The 20,191-nt window shown below is 39.3% G+C and overlaps 1 protein-coding gene across 1 annotated transcript in view; it reads right to left on the minus strand.

Moving 5' to 3' along the window:
- Positions 1 to 20,191, minus strand: part of ZFYVE26 (zinc finger FYVE-type containing 26) — a 47,974-nt gene that overhangs the window by 10,552 nt on the left and 17,231 nt on the right. Inside the window, exons 14-32 of the mRNA XM_074149945.1 lie at positions 19,540 to 19,691; positions 18,055 to 18,253; positions 17,471 to 17,734; positions 17,170 to 17,289; positions 16,783 to 16,947; positions 15,609 to 15,836; positions 14,073 to 14,178; positions 12,556 to 13,295; positions 11,797 to 11,993; positions 10,800 to 10,904; positions 10,096 to 10,218; positions 9,181 to 9,357; positions 8,172 to 8,418; positions 6,964 to 7,062; positions 4,950 to 5,107; positions 3,850 to 4,019; positions 2,760 to 2,788; positions 545 to 666; positions 233 to 453 (exon numbers count right to left, since the gene is read on the minus strand). Coding sequence (XP_074006046.1) covers positions 233 to 453; positions 545 to 666; positions 2,760 to 2,788; positions 3,850 to 4,019; positions 4,950 to 5,107; positions 6,964 to 7,062; positions 8,172 to 8,418; positions 9,181 to 9,357; positions 10,096 to 10,218; positions 10,800 to 10,904; positions 11,797 to 11,993; positions 12,556 to 13,295; positions 14,073 to 14,178; positions 15,609 to 15,836; positions 16,783 to 16,947; positions 17,170 to 17,289; positions 17,471 to 17,734; positions 18,055 to 18,253; positions 19,540 to 19,691 — 3,622 coding nt within the window. The remainder of the gene's footprint in view (positions 1 to 232; positions 454 to 544; positions 667 to 2,759; positions 2,789 to 3,849; positions 4,020 to 4,949; positions 5,108 to 6,963; positions 7,063 to 8,171; positions 8,419 to 9,180; positions 9,358 to 10,095; positions 10,219 to 10,799; positions 10,905 to 11,796; positions 11,994 to 12,555; positions 13,296 to 14,072; positions 14,179 to 15,608; positions 15,837 to 16,782; positions 16,948 to 17,169; positions 17,290 to 17,470; positions 17,735 to 18,054; positions 18,254 to 19,539; positions 19,692 to 20,191) is intronic.

Below are 20,191 nucleotides of genomic sequence, written 5' to 3' on the forward strand. Positions count from 1 at the left end.
ATTTACCCCAGACTTTGTGAATTATTTCTCCCTACTGAGAATTTTGTCATTATTATGTAGTCATATTAAATTAATTTCTACTATTTGAACTCTTATGTTATTCTTAATTATGAACTTCTATTCTTGTTTAAAATGTCCACAAAACAACCCTCCCACCCTCCACTCCCCAGTAAAGAAGGATAATGATCTCAACAATATCTCAATACACTTTAGTAAACATCTGATAAATCACCTGTCACACAATGCTAGATCCTGGCTCCTTCCAGCTTTTACAAACATCATTTTGGCACTGAAGAGCAATTGTTTCATGATGTCCATAAGGAGACCAGCATCCACCTCAGGATTGGTAAGCCCTTGGGACAACTTGCAGCAGTGCTCTATCAGTTGGTGGCCACACACTATGCTGTCACTGTGCAGGCTGAGGATAGCAATACACAAGGAAGAGCTGGGAGCCTGACAATTAGATGATAGACAGACAAACATGGGTATTGAGGTAGTTCTTCAGGAAACTGCTTATATTGGGGGCTCTTTCTCCTGACCTCACCTGTTCATAATAAAATTCACTGCGTACAATTTCATTCTCCTCTTCATTCAGGGAAAAAATCCATTCAAGCTCAGTTGCCTTGGGTATTCGCACCACTGTGGAATATCCATTTTTAGAAGTTTCTGCAGCCAGAGAAGAAAACAGCAGGCAGAATCATTGTACAAGAAGCAACAAACCTGGCTAAGGACACATAATGCAGAGTATTCCTATACTCTCGTAAAACAGTGATTTATAATCCTCTTGTGCCACTTCCTGCCAGTATCACATGTTCAGCACACAGATTACAGAAACATTTCCATTCCTCAGCAGGCTGCCAAATTGTACCTAAACTTACTCTCATTGTTACCAACACCCTGTCATCAAAAACCGGCTCCAGTAACATGTCTTCAAATGATTATTCAACTTTTATCCTACCGCACATCAAGCACAGCAATCTCCCCTCTTTAGCCTTCCCTCAGGCAAGTTATTAAATAATTCTGAGCAGGAGCAAGTGGAAATATGAGAGCTGTGGGTTCCAGCTAAAAAGTGAAACTGAAGAACCAGTTGTAAACCGGGTAAACCGACTTAACTGCCTGTATCTTCATTTTAGAATTCAGGTTATTTGAACACATAGTCCAGCAGCTCTAAGACAAAAGAATGTGAGAAGATGAGCTAACTCCTTAAATTTTCAAATAAATAGTACTGCATAAAATTAGAGTTTTGATCAAATGATTCAAGAAATTTCATTTCTGTGAAAAGCCTTTTTCTTTCCTCCAGATTAAGTAAATTTCTATTTTGAAATTAGTAACCCAGAACAGCTACAAATCAAATGTTGTCTGTCATCTGAGTGCAGCTGAGAACGCACAAGCCCTCTGATGTTCAAGTTTGTGATTGTGGTTCCTGGCAGGAAAACAATGGCTAACCTCACAATCACAAAAAATTGAGATAATGCTAATTTGCTACTCTTTCCCCTGATCAATTTCCTCTTTTCCCTGGAAACACTGTAAAAAAAAAAAGTCTTAAAATTCACTGTTCTAGATTTCACAGAAGGGTGTTAGAGTGTTGAGTAACTCTAAAACTGTAGGGTGAATGAAAAAAAAAAAGAAAGAAAAAACACTGTTTCTAAATTGAACTGGAAACTGGAATAATTACAATAAACCAGACTTGAAAACATTTGATAAGCCACCTTCACAGTCTCATCAGGTAAGGTAGAACAGCAGAATAAAACACTTTCCCTCTTATATTTGAGGATTTCCTTACTGTTCTTACTCACTCCTACTGAATGAAACATGTAGGCCCAGTGACGTGTAGCAATGCTGCAGGCAAAGAGAAAGATCTAACCAGAAGCAGCAGTTCAGAAACTGCATTTCAGCTGTTTCAGTCTTGTAACAAAGGTAGCAGTAATGCAAACTTCTGTCCACAGAGGAAAAAAAAAAAAAAAAAAGCCACCATATTTAAAAGGGACAAGTTAGGAAAAATATAAATTACTGCTATAAGCACTTCAAATAACTATGTTTTGCTATGTTTTGGTCTGCCAGAATTTCACATCAGTGTAGGAAAATTTTTCAGAATCGCCTCAAACACCAGACTAAGCAATAAACAGTAAATACTTTCTGAGGAAAAATGGCAGCGTAAAGGAAAAGTCAACTAAATTTTGTTATTATTTCTGAAGTGTTATGATATTAGATGTGGGAACTGAGGCACTGAAGAAAAATTACTACTCCATATGCACACAATCAGCAAAGGAGATGAAACTCAGGACACAACCAGACCCATGAAAGGGGCTTCATCCTGTGCTACCCCCAGCCAGCAGCATGAAACACCACAGCACACTGCAGTGGTGTTCCAAGTTGTACTATCACGGTTTGTAAAAAAGAGCATTACTCAGCACAGCTCTGTAGTGGGCTAATTAATTCCTACTCATATCACAGCCTCTCACTGACTGTTTCTAGTATGCAAAGTGCATTCTCCAACTGTTGTTTTTCAGTTCCTTTCTTTAATCCCCATCCAGCATGTTCAATATTGACATCTCTCCTAAATCTCAGTTTCCATTCCCAGAAGTTTGCAACGTTCAATTTCAGCCTGCACGTGTAAAAATCGTCAGTTATATTCTGTAACTTAAGTTTAGATCCCCCTTCAGCTGCAACTAGATGTGATGTATCAGCTTCCTATCTCTAACTCTGCTGCTAATCAGGCACTTAAAAAAACTGAAGTTTAACATTACTCTATTCCTTACCTTCCACTTGGTCCTGATCTTCTTTTCTGCTGTAAGAAAATGACAGAAAGAAACATCATGCCTACTCCAGCACACTGGGGAAAACACAGTTTTAAAGGAGAGATGAATATGGCTAGCCTTTTCAGAATGCTGTCTTGTAAAAATCTAACATCTTTCCCTCTCTGACCCATTGCCCTGCCCTTACCCCCCTACTGTCTGGAAATCTAAGATCCTGCCTCTGCTCTGCATTGTTGTATTTCAACTACACTAAGTAATCAGTTCTTATAGCCTTCTGTAGGAATAACCTTATAGTTCTTAAAACCTTCTGTTGCACACATCATAAAAAAGCAGACACAGAGAACAAGAAGAACTGCCCAGTATCAGAGTATGTCAGAGCTAAAATGAAGTTTTTGGCATCCAGGTCTCTGTTTTTAAGATTTAGTTGGTTTTGATATACAAATAGGGCAAGTATAAAAAACCTCAGACACTAAAGCAATTAAAACATGACAGGTGGCATTCAAACTCAGTGCTAGGCTCTACCGACCTAATCTGGCAGAGTAAGCAACCATTCTGATGCAACCTGGTTTAACTAGATGTGACTGCTTATTTTTTCAGAGATTCCTTTTCAGATCTGCACAATATTGCTCTTTTTCTAGCAAGCCTGCTGATACTACCATAGCAGATACTGCTGTCTGAAGGCTTGCTTGGAAAAGAGGAAATGCAACTGAAAGTGCAGCTGAAAAGAGTAAATTGTACTCTCTGTGACCCTGACAGCAGTATCAGCTATGGCAGTATCAGCAGGCTTGAGAAGGTCACAGAGATTAAAACCCACTCTTTTCAGTTGCACTTTTCATCAGCTCGCCTAACATACGCACAATGAATTTCAGTCCAATTCTCAGCTTAAAGCAACGACATCATGAAAAATCTGTCATCACAGCTGTCCCTTTCATTAAGGGCAGTTTCAAAGCCGATTTAATCATGAACTTGCTTTTGAATCTGCAAGGGTTCAAGGAGTCATAATCAAGGGATTATGGAGTAACATTAAAACACTGGTATGTTCAGCAGAGCTAGTCAACATGAAATGGAGGAGAACTAGAATGGAAGGACTTACATGCTTGCGTCTTGTACCAAGCCAGGCAGATGTTCTCTATTGTAGTAGCTATAGCATTGATCACATACACGAGACAGATTTTCTCTTCCAACTTCTATTGCCATTTTCTTGGTGGAACAAGAGCTACACACCAGCCTGCCACAGCGCCTGCAGTGATGGCGCCTGTTAAACTAAGCAAAAGAGGTCATGGATGAGCAACAGAAGGAATTTACTGAAGTACCCTCCATATTAGCCTCCACTTATGACTAACTCACTCCATTTGAAGAAAGGAAACAGCATGCACGACAAGGTTTTTCAGAACTATACAGTTGATTCTCACTGTTACAGTTCCTTTCTGGAGAGGGCATGGTGAAAGAAAGAAAAAAAAAAACAGAAAACCCAACCCCAAACCCAGAGGCAGCTATTCAAAACGTTTGCTGCAGTTTTGGGCTTTCCACTATTCAAATTTTCCCAATTTTGATCACAGCGCTATTTAGATCATCTCTTGGAAGTCAGAAGCTGTAGACTGTCTTTCTGACACCTTCTTAGTAATTTCCAAATTCAAAAGCAACAGATACTTTGAGAAAACAGTACTGTTTCTAAGCAATAGAAGATAACAGACTGCCAGCACACCTGCAATACTCAAAATGAATTTTTTTCCCTTAAAGCAACAATGCAGATGCTCAAATACTCTATGAAACAACAGGTTTCAGAAAAGTGTAACCAACAGCAAAGATTACATTTTCTATATTGGTAATCTGAATCGTCTGATGCTCATGTTATTTCTTGCCAGCACAGTCAACTAGACAGCCTTTTGAAATATTACTACTACTATTATTGCACATTTTTCAGATCTCATGGTTGTCTCCTCTCCGATGACCAGATTTTCTCTTTAGGCTCTATCACTTCACAGGACTCTGAAAGGAGCTAATTGTTGCCACTCTCCTCAACTACACTAAATGGAAACTAATGATTAAATACGCAAGGACTGGCAATCTTGCCAGGACTACACTGATGCAGACAAACCTGCTAAAGTAGCTAGTGCCTCTTAGGACGCTGACTATGAGCAAGTGTTCACGTTAAGTTCTAGCAGTGTCTGTACTTCATTTTTTGTGCCTTACCATAGTAAAGCGTTCAGTTTTGCAAACCATACATATCGTTTCAGTGTCATCGGGTATCCATTGCTGCTTTGGTGGTGGCTTCTCAGGAGGCACAAATTCTTGAGGAAACAAATTCTGCTGCAGGCTTCTGTCTCTTGGACTTGCAGATATGGTGCCACCTTAAAAAGAGCCAGGCCAAGAGAAACATGGAACAGGACTTACGCTGTTTAATGGAGTCTTGAATATCAGAAAATGCTACAGTCTTGCTGAGGCTGCAAGATCTTTCTGGCTTGCATGACCACTACCATTACCTTTCAACCACACATAGCAGAATAACATAGCGTAAAGATTATATATGATTTAATCTAAAATTGTAATATTGTAAACTTACAGTAATTCAATACTGATAAGAGTACATAGTTATTAATAGAACTTTACCATAACAATTAGAGAAGTCTAAGACACCTCATCAACATCTGTTCTTCTATCATAAGCAGAGACTTAGAGGAGGAAGACAAAACATACCCCAGTATATGGATACCAAAAAGCGACATAACAAAATGTAATCTGAAGGATACCCAGCGTTAACATTTTTGAAGACTGAGACTTTTCTTTGTTATCTCAGGAGAGGTGTGGTATGGCCAGCAACAGCATACCCTTCCCCGTTCTGGTCCCTTTTACAACTTACTGTGGGGAAATCAGTTCAAAGAGGCAGGAGTTTAAGTTTTTGGCCTTTGGGATCTTTGACCTTGACAGTGAAATACTCATTGAATCAAGTTTACAGCGTTAGACAGGCTTTTAGTTTATATGATGTGAGCCAGTTATACTACAGGCTAATTAAAAAGTTCAAAATGTCACTGCAGCCCTGCACGTCACCTTCTGTGTACATGAATACTGAAAGAAAAAATCACTATTCCAATAAAGCTAATCCATGCTCATCCAAGTAGACAGTGGATTGCAAAGGAACATTAGAGGACAATGCATTCAAGTTTTGTAACAACATACAGATATTAAGGTGACCACTATGAGAAAAACTGAAGAACTACACAATCCAATCCAAGACACTGCTGTCACTTCATGTGGGCAGAGCAAGAAGAGTCATCAATTCAGGATACAGAAGCAGAGAACAGTTCAGACACCCTAGACTGTAGATGAGGATATCACTGAGCAGCGCTAGTTCAGGCCCACCACTTGCTGAGAACCCCCAGCCATAGAGGTCTGAGGGTATGCTTTGCTAGTCATTCCGAGACCAAAGACTCTGCATCTCTCACAATATATATCCTCTGAGGGGTATTTTTTGCATTAGATGCTGATTTTAAGCCACAGATATTTTTCAGGAATTTTGGCTTAAATTATTTTGTTTCTATTTATCTGTGTTTGAGGACTACGAGTGGAGCCTCTCAAACAATACGAGGTGTGCTATTTCCCTCAGGTCACAAGAGGGATCCCAGAAAAAAAATAAATTCAAGGACCAAAAGAATGACAAAAAAAATACAACATGGATGAAATTTCTATGGTAAAACCCAAATTAAGGTCCAGAAGAAAAAAAGTTACTGAATACAGAACAGGAAGTCAGGGACAAGTACCACAATGATGGGCTTCCAGGCAAGCTCTGCCCATATACCCAGAGAGAGAGAGTACAGAAGTCAAGACACAGAAAGATTAACCTGCAGCACCATTAATCCACTAGCAACCTAGCTGTGGCAAAGAGGTAATTTTTCTGTTCCTGCAGATGTAGTCCTGTTTCCTATAGTCTGTTCAGGCTTGTTTTTCTCTGTAGGTTTGCAACACAAAGCTTTTGTGCTGATTTTTCAGACATTTTGTAGATACCTACCAAAAATCAAAACAAAAGCCATACACTTCTTGTTCCCCATTAAGTTTTCTTTAAACTGGGCCCAAAGCAACCAAATGTAGAGACCTACTAATTGCATTAAATGTGACCCAAGTTACTATTAAGCAGTGGGATACACATACATAGGATAAAAAATAAATAAGAACAGATTGAAAGAAAATGGCACCAGGGTATTAATCTTACCAGTAAAGCTGACAGGAGATAGTTCTGATGATCCCGATTTAGACAGTGCTTCACACTCCAACACCTGATTGAGACTTTCTTGGATACGTACCAGAGAATCTAGGACAAAGAAGAAAAAAAATAAATCAGAGTATAATACTGGCCATACATCTACCTGTTTTTACGAAGGTTAGAGCAATCCACTGACAGGAGTATGTAAGCATGTAAGCACAGCCCTAGCTATGTAACTACAAATTACTATGTTTTCATGAAAATTAGCCCACAACAATTCATGTAAAACTATATGAAATTCAATGACCTAAAACAGAGAGAAAGGGATCCTTACCAAAGCAATGGGCTACTGATAAGCACAGGAATAATACAGCAGTAAGTATGAAATGTGAAAACAACCAGTTGAGAGCAGATGCTCATGCCAAACATTAAATGCTTCACATTGCAGTGGAAGGAACACACTTGCAAAGTTACAGGTCATTTAGCAGGAAAAGAAGATAAGTCTGATGCTTTTATCTTAACAGGAGCTGCATCTTTAAATCATAAAATGAAGTCAACATTTGGAAACTGGTAAAAAGCAAGTTGTACCATATACATGGATATAAATAGATATAGATAGGTACACACACCATGTGCTTTTAAAAGAGTGAAACAAAAGTACTGGACTGATCTGCAGCACCCTCTGCTGTTACAGTTCTAAAACCCTGAAAGGAGAGAGCCAAATGCAGGAGAATCAAAGACAACATGGATGAGAAGGGACTGGCAAACCAGAAAGGAGAACTGTGCTGAGAATGTTAAATAGAACTACAAGTTTAAAAGTCATTTATATGAAAAAAGGAACAGGACTCTGGAGGGAAGAAGGACTATGAAAGATTAAATCCCCATTCTATTTGGGAGAAGATGCAGCTGGCTGCAGGTTTTAGAACAGCTTACGCCGTCGGTAACTCCATTAAACAGGAATGAAATAAATTTGAACACTATCAAGAAAAGAGATCCCGAAAACGAACAACAGAGGAAAGTCCAAAAAACTCCGGAAGCTGTCGGTCCTTGAGAACATCTATTTACAAGAAAGGCAAAGACTTTAAGAACATGTTCTGGGCTAGAGGGAGACTGGATGCACGCATCTAAAAATGCTGTGGCACAATTGGTGAAATGATTATTGGGGGAAATTGGTCCTTCTTTCCCAAGTGAAAAACAGCATTCTCACAGACAGTCACCTGATCTCTTTTCTTTTAATGCGAAAGGGAAGTTGAGAGCTTTTTCTGCATACTTGGAGAGCAAACTGTCAATGTCTTCTGCAGTAAAACCTATTTCCTGTCCAGCTAAGAGTTGCTGTAGTGTCTGCACAGCGACAGCTACCCAGTCCACCTTCATATTCATGAGGAGCTGTTCCAGCATGAGCAGCGGCCTGGAGGAGAGGTGGAAGTAGTTAACACGGGAGAGCTCAGGCAGAGTCAGCAGCACCTGAGACACAAGGAAAAAAGCATATGTTAAAATTGTATTCTTCAAATCTGTGTTTCTGTGAGATTAAAGACAAGAAACTAGCACAATATCTGACGCAGAGAATGGAATAATATATAGATGCAAAAAAAATGGAGGCAGGAATTCTCAGACCTATTCCTACTTCTATTACAGTATTACTGAGAGGATTTGCGGAAATTACTCGGTTTCCACTTTCCCGTTCTATAAAACACTGCCTCACTTCAGAGGCAGTTAAGAGTAGAAAGCATTTTGTGACCCTGTGACAAATATGTTCTAGCATGGTCTCAACTATGACTATACAGGGGAGAATATATTTGTTTACATTACTACACAGGAAGGACACTCGGTGGTTCTGACACAGAGAATAAGTTGGGGATGCTTTCTTTTTCACTGAGACAAAGACAGCAACTGTCCTGATAAACACTGCAATTTTTATACCCCTCCTCCTTTTAGTCTGTGCATTCTTCCACTCCCTACAGCTCAAACACAAAACTGGTCTGTTCACATTGGGAGCTACAACCACCTCATAATACAGGAACTGCAAAGATGGAGATGAAGACAAGTTTTAAGCCATCTCTAACCTTCCTCTGGATGCATGAGACTCAGAATCTTAGATCTGATATGGTGAGAATGCTCTGGTAAAATCTACAGACTTTATATATTATGTGTATATTATGTATTATAAAATTACTTCTGTATAAAACTATATTGCTGTTAATCCCACAATGCAGGAGTTTTACTCACCTTTGATCCTATATACAGTGCCTGGATTTCATTACGGCGTGCTGTTGTCAGATTTGCATAGAAGTGACCTGTGAGGTAATCGGCCAAGAAATGAGAGGCTGCCAAGTTCGGATGCTGGTCGAGAGACTGTTCACTGATGGCAAGGCAAATACCAGGGTCTTCAATTCTTTGTAAAAGCTACAAATACAAACAAAATACAGTGAATCCCTACCAGATTTCTGAAAAGTAGCCTTTATAACAGGCAGTCCGTGACATATTATTGCCCTACAATGGTCCAGCAAGCAAATTAACTTGTACAAGTGTCTTACATATGTAAGGATGATTTAAATAATCCATTTATAAACTACTCATTGTCTATTTGCTCCTTTTATTAACCAAAATATTTTTAAAATTAAAGCTAACAAAAAAAATTAAGCAATGGATGGGACAAAAGGTATAGTGATGAGAGGGCTCCACCAGAAAATTTTCAAAGCTACGTAGTCTGAAAGAGCCTGTACTTTATTTTATGTTCTCTCTTATTAAGAACAGCTCTATAATTATTAAAACCAGAAGAATTCATGCTTCACTAATTTGGGCACTGAAGAACAACTGACCAATTCCTGCTACTAATTCCACTTCTGTTTCTTCTGCTTAAGCAGAACAGAAATGCTTCATTACAATTTTTCAAATAAAAGGGGCCTTGTATTTCCACGTAAGTGACATTTATGCTATTAGGTCCAACAACTAGACTGGCAAGCTGGATTTTCATTTAAGCGGAACAGGGGAGAGCCAGGATCCTGAAAGCATATCAAAGCAAATAGCATCTCTTAAGGGAGGAACCGAAAAGGCCATGAAACTGCATAAAAAGAAGGCAAAGAAAACAGTTCTCAACTTATTTGATCTATGGATGTAAGGCTGAAAGAGTTCTGCTGTTACCTGCAATGCTTTTTCCATGTCTCCCATCTCCAGTAAGTGGAGAAGGTGCTCACGGTGAAGGTTGATCAAGTCTTCCCTTGGGACAGGATACAAGTGCCCCCATTCCTCACACAACTCATAATCCTAAAGAATTTAAAAAAAAAAAATGTAAAAATAAAAGGGCAAACTACTCTCTTTCATACGGCTGTTTCTCCCAAAGTTCTGATGAACTTGAGAAATTCTACAGCTTAGCCTACTTTCCCACACACAAAAAGTAAATAATTGCACTGACAATGGGAAGATGATAGTCAATTTTGTCAGTCATAGCCTGCATTGAGAATACCTTCTCATCTCACAGTAAGCAAGTTGGCTTTTTAGAGAGACACTTAAAGCCAGCCTGACTTACAGTATTAGTACTTCTATAGTAATCAAGCCTGTATTGTGTTAAAAGCCATGCTATTAAAGTCTTGAAAATTCTAAGAGAAAAGAACAGGTTGTATCTCAGAGTAACAATTATAATTTAAACTTAAGGACTATTAACTACACATAAATCTTGACATTAAACACAGACCTGTATTTGTTTCTGTAGCACAAAACTAAGTAAAGGAATCCTTCCTCCCAAGGTAATCTCCATTGATCAGTGTTTTAAGATGCTATTCCAACAAATTTATCTATTCAAGTTTAATGCATTCTAATTCAACAAAATTCACATAATGATGCCTAACCTTTGCTTTCAAAATTATATTCATGACGGCCTGGGGGTCATCAGTGCAGGCTTTTTTCAGATCTTGCCAGTCATTCCACAATGGTTCATTTTGCACGTTCAAAATCTGAAAAAGTTAGTATTAGGGTAGCACAAATTTTAAAAGCTTTATCTACAACAATCATTAACTCTAAGAAAACAGCTGAACTGATCACATAAAAGAGTTGCTTCACACAAAGAAAGAAGTAAAAAAGGATATTCATATTTATCACTATCCCTTTCCTGGGAGGATGCAATGCACTTGCACTCCAAAAAAACCTATGCCGTTTTCTCAGAGGTATAAATCTACAAAGCACATTTATAAGGGAAGGTTTAATTATAAGGGAAGGCAATAATTATAAATGAAAAAGTACATGTATACTGCAGACATTGCTGGCACTGACAGAGAGACAACTGAGCTAACTGTCAGATAGAAGAACCACCACCAGACAGAGCTCAGCAGGGATTTATGATTCGTTTTTTTGCTTTTTGGCTTTTCAGTCGGTGCTGAATTCCAGGCCAGCTAGTCTGACTTAACTTGGGTGTCTGCAGTTAGAAGAACTGACTGCAATACAGACAGGCTTATTAGACCACTAGTCTTGTACAGCATGCCTACCTGGTGCATCTGCACCTCTCAAGCTTATAAAATGATGAATTGCCATGGAAGGCTTCCAGAGGCTCTAGTGTTTTTACAGAATAGAAAAACATACTTTGCAAAAAAGCAGCCTCACACAAATGTTTAAGTGTAATCATATTTGCAGACCTGAATGCCAATAGGAAGTGGGAGAGTTACGAAGGATGGAAGCAGAGTGTTAACTGGATACTAAAGCACTGAAAATACATAGACAGTTTTGGATGAAAGACTTGGAAAGCTTTTATGATCAAAAACCAAGAACCAAGGGCTAAAGCTGTTTCAAAGGACAAGTATATTTGCTCCCTGCTGCCTGTTTCATCTCACTGGTTAAAGAATGACTTTGTACCTTCTGATAAACCTGAAGTTCTTTCTTCCTGCTCTGCAGACTGGCTTTTAGTTCATCAGTTATGCCTAAATCAGAAATGCAATAAGCTAGGATTTCCAAACAGGCATCGAGGGGCCATTTGTCCAGACAGTGCAGGGCCAGTCTACTTCTCAACATTGGATTTTTTACTGGGAACAAGTATTGCCAACCATCCTTATCTGTGGAAGAAACAAATCACTGGTTTGAAACTCAGTTTCTGTAATTTGGAAAACAAAAAAATCCTGATACTCACCAAATCACATCACCAAAAGAAACAGTACAGTGCTGAAAAATCTATACTAGATTTATCCCAAGTGTCACACTCTTGGGAAGTAACCAAAGTTAGCATGGGACGCTTACTATCTTTATATTCCAAAAGGCACCTCCTTTCACAGGATACATCGTCCATGTATGACAATGATACTGCTGTAAGAGATGTTCCATTAACAGTACCCAGCTCTTCACATAAAAATAACACTACAGATGCATTCCAGTTCTCTTGTACTAAATTGGTCAGGATTTGTACATTTGCAAAACAGAAACTACACCACCAGAGAAAGCAAATCTAGGATGAAGGAAAGGAAGGGATCTGTTTCTGTCTTTGGATTTGCCCACGGACCACTACCTTAGTTTCCACCTCCTGATCCAGGCTGTATTCTTCATTTAAAAAAAAAAAAAGAAAGAAAAAAAGGAAAAAAAAGAAAAAGATCACTGGAAAAAAAGCCTGACAATCCTTCTTACCTTCAGCAGTTGCACAGCTCAGCACAGCATCCTTCACATTGACCAGCTCCTCCACATCCTGACTGTACAGATCCAAGACCTTCAGAGCTCTGTCCCAATCCTTTGCAGCAAGAGCTTGTTCAAAGACTCCCGTTAATACCTTAACAGCTGTGGTGGAATGCAATCCTAGGAGAACCAGAGATATGTATGTTTTGCCAGAGAAGACAGTAGCCAAACTGCTACCTTCCTCTTGATGATACTGAAGTGGCTCAAACATAGCAAGAAGAAATCTTTCCAATATTGGGAACTCCTTCAACAATGCTTCACACTCCCTGGAAATCTGTTCCAAACCTAAGGGCACCTCCCGTTTGCCCCGAAATTCCATCCAAGATAAACTTGATTTGGGAATTTTTTGTACATTAGATGCACTTAGACATGCCACTGTGGCCATTAGCTTCGACTGAGACTTTAAGAAGTCCAGGGAGGAGGCAGTGAGTGTGTGCTGGCTCAAGTCATTCACAGAGGATGGGGCCTGAGTGGAGATATCCTCGGATGTCACTGCGGAATTGTGAACAGGCATGTCAACATCCTGCAGGCAGTGGGAGGCACACTGGTGTGCTAAGCTGCTGATGTTCATCAGAAGAGACTTTGCCTGGCTGTTTCGCCTTGCACTGCACAAGGACAGTGGTTCACAGCAACAGTTAACAATAACTTGCTGCACATTCAAGTTCAACTCTTCTTTAGCCAAAAGAGAAGAAAGCCTGCAGGATTGAAAAGAGAACCAGCTTACACATACGAAAGGTACTTTACAATTACATATTTTCATAAATCTTTCAAATGGTTTGTGAACACAAGCCCCCTAATATTCTCCACAAGTACATACAGGGGAAGAGTACATATTCTATGTTTACTCAGTATGAAAAAAAACATATACAGCATGAAATTGATAACTCGGAGCTTATGCTGACATTCCATTAAAGAAAAGGAACTTCTCAAACATTTACTTTTACCTGAATACAACATACTAAAATGCTTCACCATTAGTGCTCATCTTTTTAAGAGCTACTTTCAGACACTTTCCATGCCAGCCTAATTTCATTATTTGTGATGGAAGAACTTTAGATTATCCAGTTTATCTGCTGACCAGGGCAAGAGCCGTGCCCAGCTGTTTTCTTAAGAAGCCCTAATGGTCTATTTTATTTTATTACATTGCTAAGTTGCAACTCCACTGCTCTGAACTTTCACACATTCAATTAAAAAAATCCACATAACGCACTCTCTCTTCACCACATACAGTAATTGTTAAAAATATGGATCTGGATAGTTTTCCCTATCAAAAATCTTCAGGTTGGTAGAGAAGCCAAAACTAAGTTACCCCTGCACACCAATCCTTGCAGCATTAAGTGACCGGCTGGCAGGACACAGCGGGCTGTACTACTACCTGTGCTAAGCAGCCAGAGAAGAATTCAACCCTGGCTGAGGCCCAAAGTCACCAACATCAAAATAACCTAGAGAAGTATAATCTGAAAAGCACCAACCTGTCAGGATGAACCTGTCTCTCAAACACAAGCTGGGAGAGCAGCTGAGATGGACTCTGCTGTAACAGTATGAAAGGGTTCCCCACTTTCACTTCTGCAGATGTATCTTTAAAAAAAATAATCAGAACATTTATTATAATACAAACACATCAGCTGAATACACCAACCAAGTCTTATTTTTGGAACATAAATTTCAAAAGCCCGAGTCTGAAACCTCTTTGACTAAACTCACAAAGTTTACCACATTCACATTAGTGTGGTAAAATCCAGAGTAAATTGCAAGGTATTTGTGATTATGTTATGCCTCTCAAACTTGACACCACTGGCTCAGATTTTACTGGTCCTATCACTAAAACAGGCAGAGTGGAGAGTCTTTGGCCTTTAAGCAAGATCTAGGTTCAGTTTAGCAACTCTACTTCAAACTTTCACCAAAACATAAATTTCTGGTAAGGAGACAGAAAATGTGCAGTATTGGCTTCTGAGGAGTCGCTGGGTATAGGTTAGTGAGTCCATGCTCTATTCCAGTCAAAGTGAGTAAAGGCAGAGAGAACTCACAGACATACAGCTATTTTTACAAAAGGAGTTAAGCCCTGGCCAGTATTGCCGAAAAGCCTTTATGTCCACTACTGAGTTATGTTGAGTAACTGGGAACAGATTCTGACATGTTTACCTTTTCATTTTATCTTCCAGTACAATAAAATTTCCCCAAAACTCACTCGGTCTTTAAATATTGCGCATTTTTTTGGCTTTGGCAGTTAATGAATGAGGACTGAATCACGTCCATAGAGAAGTTATGGTTGGCATGGTAATGACCTGAGCTGAACCAGCATGTTTGAAAACAGATCTCTGCCCTTTTTTCTTATCCTCTTGCGGAGGTATTCTCTGAAATCAGTACTGTGGTATTTTACATTAGTGCAGCTCAATTAGTGTCAACTTTAAAAAAACAGACAAGTGTTTTTTTATTTTTTTTCTCCTATCACACTGAATGGTTCTGTTCTTCTGACAGCTTTATGTGCTGATGGTGCATTTCTTTTCACGGACGGCCATCATCTGCTGATTCCATGAAAAAAATCTGCCTGGTTACCTCTGCACAGCCTTCTACACAGCCTCTTCTTATCCCTGTGGAGCAGCAGGGCACTGGTTGCCTCTAAGGGAGTTGAAAAGTGCACCGCATGCTGATCCACTGGATGCAAAAATTGATCACCTTACAGGGTAGTGATCAGAATTTTATAGGTCAGGGGTTGTTTGTTTTGTCTAAACGAACTGCAGAATCTGAGTCGGTAGTTAACATTACTGTTCTCATTTTCCTGCTGCCACCGGGTATTTTTATCTTAGCTGTGCATGGCCTAGGTCTTAATAAATAAAATTTAAAAAGCACTGCGATAAGCAGTTGAAATCAAAAGATCTGACTATGCACAGGTAGTAGGCACGTTTGGCAAGGAATCATTTTTGTACAATTATTTTCCAGAATCAGGCCAGACTACAGAGCCTGGGTATTTTTACCTACGCTCAGACTTCCCAGCAGAAACCCCTTACCAAGCTCTGCGTTCAGGCTTCGTAACACAACAGCAGCCAGGGTAGTGATGTAGTCAAAGAAGGCCTTCACAAAGTTTGTCTGCGTGCTGCTCTCTGGCATGGCTTGTACGTGCTGGTCAAGAGTCCTCAGCAAGAGCTGTGTTTGATTCCAAACCAGGTGCTTCTCCAGCTCTGCAGGTTTCAGAGAGGCCTGCTCTACCAAGGTGCCAAGCAGGGTCCCTTTAGAGTCTGGTTTAAAAGAACAGACATGCATTCAAGATTTAAGTAAGTGTTAAGTGCCAAAAGGGAAGAGGGAGCAAAAAGAAGGAAAAAAAGAGAAAGAGAGAGAGGGAAATGCTTTAGCCTAATTTCCTCTCCGCAATTACAGATTTCAGTCCAGGCATAATAATTTTATTGAAAGCAAGAGAAATTTTCACAGCAGAATAAATCAATGGTTCATCTAAAATGGTAACCATGCCTCTGACAAGTTAGAAATATATTAAAGCAGGCCTAAAATATATCTAGTTCTGTGTCATTAACACATGAACTTATTCTAAAATACCGATGTTGACCAGTCCTTGTGCTCCGTAACATTTAGCCCTCAGAGCTCTCCTGAATTTTTGCTCATTAAACATACAAAAATCTTTAAATATTTTACAGACACCTACATGCCATTTAGAAAATTGGTGAATGGAGAGAAAAAAAAACAACCAAACCATAAGAAAACATCCCAGTGCTATATAATGAAGAGAGTGCTGAGAAAAGGCAATTACGGAAGACTTCTTCAGAGAAAGATGAGACTTTTTATGATAGTACTATGAAAATTAGAAGGTATTATGTTATGATAGTTTTACAAGTTTATCTCTGTTTTTTTCATAAAAAAAACCCAAAAACCAAAAAATACACTTAAAGAATTCCTTGTTAGGACTGAAGAAAAACAGGACAAATAATAATCTCAATTGTACTCATTAATACTTTCTTTTCTTCTGTGGCAAGCTCACAATCTTAGCTCGGAAAACAAATGCTCGAAATATCAGAATTACAGATAAATTTTACACTTTGCATCTATAATTTCAAAAATATATATTTATGGATATGTCAAAGAGCATTACTATTAGATTTAGAGTTGCCTGGATAGGCCAAAACAAAAATTTAGATCCATTTGTTAGTCTTCACCATCACAAAAATAACTCACCCACAGAACGTTCAACACGTGCCAGTGCTTTTAGGGTTTGATCCAGATTTTGTGATAAAACAATTTCATTAGTAATGCTTTCTTCAGTCAAGGCAGGGTAGCAAGCTTGCAGAAGGTCTACAATACTGCATCGAAAATGACTTCCTATTTTCTCATCTGAGACCTCTACAAAGAGTGAGAAAGAAACATCAACTATAACAAAGACAGAAAAAGGTCCACATAAACAAAACTGTACTATAATCAACCAGTCTGCCAAATTCAAAGTGCTTCAGTTTATTCAGAATTGAGCTTGCCCCCAGCCCCCTTTCAAATTTTCCATTGCAACAGAAGGCAAGAATTTGATTTAACCACATTTCAACAGAAAATCTTATCAGCAAAGCATACTACCTGGCTTGGATTGCCCTTGTGACGTGCAGGAATAGTTGAGAATTTTACTTATTTGCTGGAGAACTGCTGGGAAACCCTTTACACCTTCAGAGCACAGTAAAACACAGTCAGGTCGGTGGCCTGGAAAAGTCATTGCATGAAGGGACACAAAATAAATGTTAGGAGTGGAAAAAGAAGAAACTAAAATGTAAGTACACAATGAGATTTAATTAAGACTTGGGTGTTAGCACTAACACACAGGATAAAGAGGCATTTTCTGCTTGCAGGCCTATACTGATAAACACAAATGTCAAAAGCCTACCCCGAGTTTCAAGGCTGTTGTACAGTCTTCTTTCTGCTGTTTCCAAAAGCTGTTTGCATGTCTTCCAAAGATGGCACTGAGTACAAGCTAGATCAAATGCCGCCATTGCTGAAGGACTGAGGTCCTCAAGGACTTCCCGCAGAGGATCACTATGCTCCAGCTGGATGTTGCTGATCCAAAAGTTTTCTTGGAGAGTAGGAGCAAGACTTCCAGAAGTTGCAAGCAATTTATCAGTAACATCGGAGATGGAATAGAACACCATACCTATGTCAGCAAAACACACAATCACTAATTAAACAGCATATTTATCTCAGATCCTGTCATGGATAATGATTCTCCAATCCCTTAGGAAAATAATTCAATAGGTGGCCTGCTTCATGGACCAATTACTGCAGAATGGATAGAACTAATCGGGCATCAACAGCAAATTTCAGCATTCTTAAGTCTCCTTCTAAGTCAAAGAACCACCACTTATTTTTCTGAACAATTCTTACACTTATTATGACAATATTCAAATTGCTTTCTCCTGTTTTCCACTTCTCCCTCACCTTTTATGAGAAGAACTCAAAAAACCCAGTCCTTACCAGCTGCTGCTGCGTTCCCAATAGCTTGCAGTGTTGAACGGCCACTGCCAGATTTCCTGATGCCTCCAGTACCATCTGATGCTTGATTCTCAATATTGTGCTCCACTCTTGCCATTTCTTGTACCGCCTCTTGGTAGCGCTCCATGAAAACCAATTCACCATAGCACGGTGAAGTATCCAGATTAAACATCAAAGCCACCTTTCAAAAACAACAATAGATGTAATTACAGAGCATGTCAAAAGAAGTTTTCAAAGGTCAAAGAGTTTTGGGGTTTTTTTAGAGGAGATGAGGGAATTAAAAAACGTCCCCACAGACACAGCAGGCTGAAATGGCGGGGGGATTTTTCTAGGGACTTTGAAGTGCTTGAAAAACGGGACCTTGGAGAGATTTCTCAACTGTTTTCATAAAGCTCAGCTATTATTTGCTGCAAGCCTAGAGCTGAATAGTTTTTGTCAACCAAGCTTTTCAAAATTACTCTGCATTATTTCAATACACTACGTAGCAAGCGAAATCTATCGACTTGGGCCTCCAAAGTAAACTATTTTAAACAAATTCTTATTCAGCAAGGAATACCTTCTAGAAATTTAAACACTGAGTAGATAAGCACAGCTGTTAAAGTTCCTGTTCTCAAATCAACAGAAAACAAACCATGGTTGAATTCTTTGTCATCAACAATACTGAAATCCAAAGTAACAAAGCAAAACAAGAGCTTTTTTTGGCCCTGTAAGCGTGGAAAAGATGAAGTGGCATGCTTCATGTCAAAGAGAACTAATGAGTTGAGCAGTAACTTGCTGCTAATGCAATGCTTATATGACATCAACTGCTCCACATCACTTTCTGAAACTCAGCCAGGTCACTGCTTTTTGCAGAGGATCCATTCACTGATGGCACATAAAGGTATGCACAGCTGTGAGGGAGCAAAGAACTACAAATGTGCAGACCGTCAATTTCAAGTCTTTCTGCCTATTTTCAGTACTGTGAATTTAGCCTCAAAACATACCTCCTTCAAATAAATTCAGTCACCACTTTGGCTCTGCTTTGGGTAAGGAATGCATTTAAATGTTCCTGATGGGTTTACAAGCGCCAGAGAGTCATGGTTTTGATGCACTGACTAAAATAAGCAAGTTCAGATGCTGCTTCCTCATGAGGCTTCAAATGAGCTCTTCGTGTTCTTCATTCAGTTGAAACACTGAGCTTGGCCAGCTCTCATCCAACATTTTCACACTTTGAGAACCCAGGTTTAGAGAAAGCATTTTTATATACCAAGTTAAAAAAAAAATAGCATCCTTGGGACATTGGTTTGGGATATCTTTGTTCCTTTCACTTGCTTCTACTTCTGAAGCGACCCTTTCACTTGCAATGCAAATGCTTCAGCCCTATACTTGCTAATGCAGAAGCAGAAGGAATTTCATCAGCTATCACAACCACAAACATCAATATAAAATTAGATTTTTACTTGCACAAAATACATGCAACTCATTTACCTGATGGGCTTCTATGAAGTTTCCTCTCAAAACACAAGAAACTAATAGTGATTCCGGTGGGGAAAGCATCATAGGAATGAGGGGGTTCTGCTGTTGTGGTCTCACCCTGCTTTCCAAATCACTCGAGCCAGACACATTACTGGTACTTCCCTCTGCAAGACAACAGAATTAATCCATCTACTATTATGGAAAAATTATTTCACCAGATAACAGTGAACTACCAGGTAACAGTACTTCACATATTTAACACAAAAATATAGGAGCAGAGTCACAAGAAAGTTTTAGAGTAAAGAGGTCAACATAAACATCTTAAAAATTCTCATAATATTTCGCTATTTGGTTAGAATTTTCAGTTTGGATCTCATCCAAATGTAACACTGTTTAGTGGCTACATACTGCGGATGCAATGCTAGGGCCCTGGTTCAATATGGATAAAGGGAGAGCATTGATGATAACTTTTTGACACAGTGGTGGAGGAACCAACAAGGAGAGGTGAGCCACTGGACCCTGTGCTGGCAAACAAAGGACTAGTTGGGGGTGTGAAGGTTGGGGGTAACCTTGACTGCAGTGACCATGAGATGGTGGAGTTCAGGATCCTGCATGGAAGAAGCAAGGGCAAAAAGTGGAATTACAACCCTGGACTTCAGGAGAG

The sequence above is a fragment of the Numenius arquata genome, chromosome 6 (assembly GCF_964106895.1).
Source record: "Numenius arquata chromosome 6, bNumArq3.hap1.1, whole genome shotgun sequence".
NCBI classification, from domain to species: domain Eukaryota; kingdom Metazoa; phylum Chordata; class Aves; order Charadriiformes; family Scolopacidae; genus Numenius; species Numenius arquata.